The sequence below is a fragment of the Borostomias antarcticus genome, assembly GCF_949987555.1.
Source record: "Borostomias antarcticus genome assembly, chromosome: 19".
In the NCBI taxonomy this organism is placed as follows: domain Eukaryota; kingdom Metazoa; phylum Chordata; class Actinopteri; order Stomiiformes; family Stomiidae; genus Borostomias; species Borostomias antarcticus.
The window spans coordinates 20,456,790-20,459,289 of NC_140252.1; the positions used below are offsets into that span (position 1 = coordinate 20,456,790).

The window sequence follows — 2,500 nt, forward strand, 5'->3', positions numbered from 1 at the left end:
GTCCTGTAGAACGCAGAGAGGCGTCTGTTTTCGTTGGCGTACTTGGCTCTTTCTTTGTATGGTTTTAGTTGAGTTGTTTTTCCCCATGGCCTGGTGATATCAGCGTTGGCTGTGTGGTATCTCCAGGCATGGTATCTCCAGGCATGGTATCTCCAGGCATGGTATCACCAATTCCTTTGTTTTTTTGTACCATAATGAGATTGTTTCTGTTATTTTTCCCTCCTCTCTTGCTGGTGATGTTATTGTTTTCTTCCTCGCGCGGATGAAACGTGCTTCGTTTGTGTATCTCAGTTTCAGTTTGCCTCTCCATCATGCATCCTCACACACACACACACACACACACACACACACACACACACACACACACACTCACGGTGCTGAGTCCTAGCCGCGGTTCCCCGCCCGGTGACTGACCCCTCGTTCCCTGTCTCCCCCCCCCCAGAACGTCTGGCCCACCAGGCGCGCATTTCAGCCTCCGTCAACGCCATGAGGATCCTCAACACGGGCACCGAGGTGGAGGCGGCCGTGGCCGACGCCCTGGTAAGGTCCCTAGCGTCCCCGGAGAGGAGAGAGAGAGACGGAGAGAGAGGGGGAAACAGAAGAGACAGAGAGAAACAGTGAAAGGGGAGAGAGGGATGGATAGAGGGAGAGACGGAGATAGGAAGAGAGATGAGAGACGGAGCGAAGCGAGAGACATCAATCAAATCAATCAAAGCTTTATTTGTATAGCGCATTTCATACCCAGAGGCAACACAATGCGCTTTACAGAGAACAAGGGAGGTGGGCATACGACCCACCCCTACATATTCCAGAGGGAAGCAACAAAACAGTATCACCCGGGGGCCAGATAAGTGAGCTGTAAAAATTCTTCCCTGACCCCTCTTAATTACATTTAGAGGTATAGAGAGAGAGACAGTGGTTTAGATACTCTGGTGAAGATCCTCAGAAGGCAGTCAGAGCAGAGAGAGATGAGAGATAGAAAGAGAGATGAGAGACAGAGAGATGAGAGACAGAGGTATAGAGAGAGAGACCGTGGTTTAGATACTGTGGTGAAGATGCTCGATCACCTCCTCAGAAGCCTGTTAGAACACAGAGCAGAGAGAGATGAGAGATAGAAAGAGAGATGAGAGACGGAGGTATAGAGAGAGAGACCGTGGTTTAGATACCGTGGTGAAGAGAGAGAGACCGTGGTGAAGATCCTCAGAAGCAGTCAGAACACAGAGCAGAGAGAGATGAGAGACAGAAAGAGAGATGAGATAGAGGTATAGAGAGAGAGACCGTGGTTTAGATACTCACCTTGACTGAGACTGTTGTATCTTTGACCCCTCTCTGCTTTTCCTTCCCTGCTCAACCTCAGCTTTTAGGAGACTCCAGGAACAAGGTATCCCGTGTGTGTGCGTGTGCGTGTGTGTGTGCGCGCGTGCGTGTGTGTGTGTGTGTGTGTGTGTGTGTGTGTGAGAGAGACTAGCCTGTGTCATTCCTCTTTCACCAGAGGAAGAGTCATCGCATGCAGACCGAGAGTAGAAAACATAACATTCTTCTCTGACCTCAGCACGCCGACCTCTGACCTCGTCCTGTTTCTTAAATGATCAACTTGATCCCTAGTGACATCATTTCCTGTCTTACATTCTGAGCAACCAAGATCATCTAAACTCGATCGCCGTCGCACACACACACACACACACACACCCCTGCATCGTAGAGTCTCCAGCTTTTCACACCAGCAGTACCAGCATCCGTCCAGTAGGGGTCAGACCACCAGACCACCTCTGCATGTCTGTGCTGTTCCTGTCTCTCTCCATGTAGTTGCATGGTAGTCTGTGTTTCAGTGGCCTGGGTAGTTGACCTCTGACCTCAGCACCGAGGGGGTCAGGTGAGCGTTTCTCTGACGCTTCCTACCTCTTCTCTCTCTCTCTCTCCCTCCCTCTCTTTCTCTCTCTCTCTACCCCTTCCTCTCTCCCTCCCTCTGTCTCTCTCTCTCTCTCTACCCCTTCCTCTCTCCCTCCCTCTCTCTCCCCCCCCCTCCCTCTCTCTCTCCCTCCCTCCCTCTCTCTCTCTCCCCCCCCCTCCCTCCTCCCCTCAGCGGCGTCCGGTCATGCGGAAGTTCGAGTCTCCGGGGGGGATCTACTCGGACGACGACGCCAACAGCGACGCGTCCAGCGCGTGCTCGGAGCGCTCGTACGGCTCGCGCAACGGCGGTGTCCCTCACTACCTCCGCCAGACGGAGGACGTGGCGGAGGTGCTGAACCACTGCGCCAGCGCCAACTGGTCCGAGAGGAAGGAGGGGCTGCTGGGCCTGCAGAACCTGCTGAAGAGCCAGAGGATCCTCAGGTCCGAGACCTTCCCCACCCCCACGCCCGCACCCTCTCCCCTCTGCACCCTCACCCCTCACCCCCACCCGCACCCTCTCCCTGGGGTACAGCTCTGTCTGGGGCTGCGGTCCGGAGGTTTTTGGGCCTACTGGCCAAGCTTGGTATTGCAAGTCACGTGACGCAATGTG

At 54.1% G+C, this 2,500-nt stretch overlaps 1 protein-coding gene across 1 annotated transcript in view; it reads left to right on the plus strand.

Annotated features, from left to right (window-relative positions):
- LOC311322072 (CLIP-associating protein 1-B-like) overlaps nt 1-2,500 on the plus strand; it is a gene marked incomplete at its 5' end in the record, with an annotated part of 27,795 nt that overhangs the window by 10,863 nt on the left and 14,432 nt on the right. Inside the window, 2 exon segments of the mRNA XM_084454082.1 lie at nt 443-540; nt 2,084-2,331. Of these exon segments, the coding sequence (XP_084310208.1) occupies nt 443-540; nt 2,084-2,331 (346 nt within the window).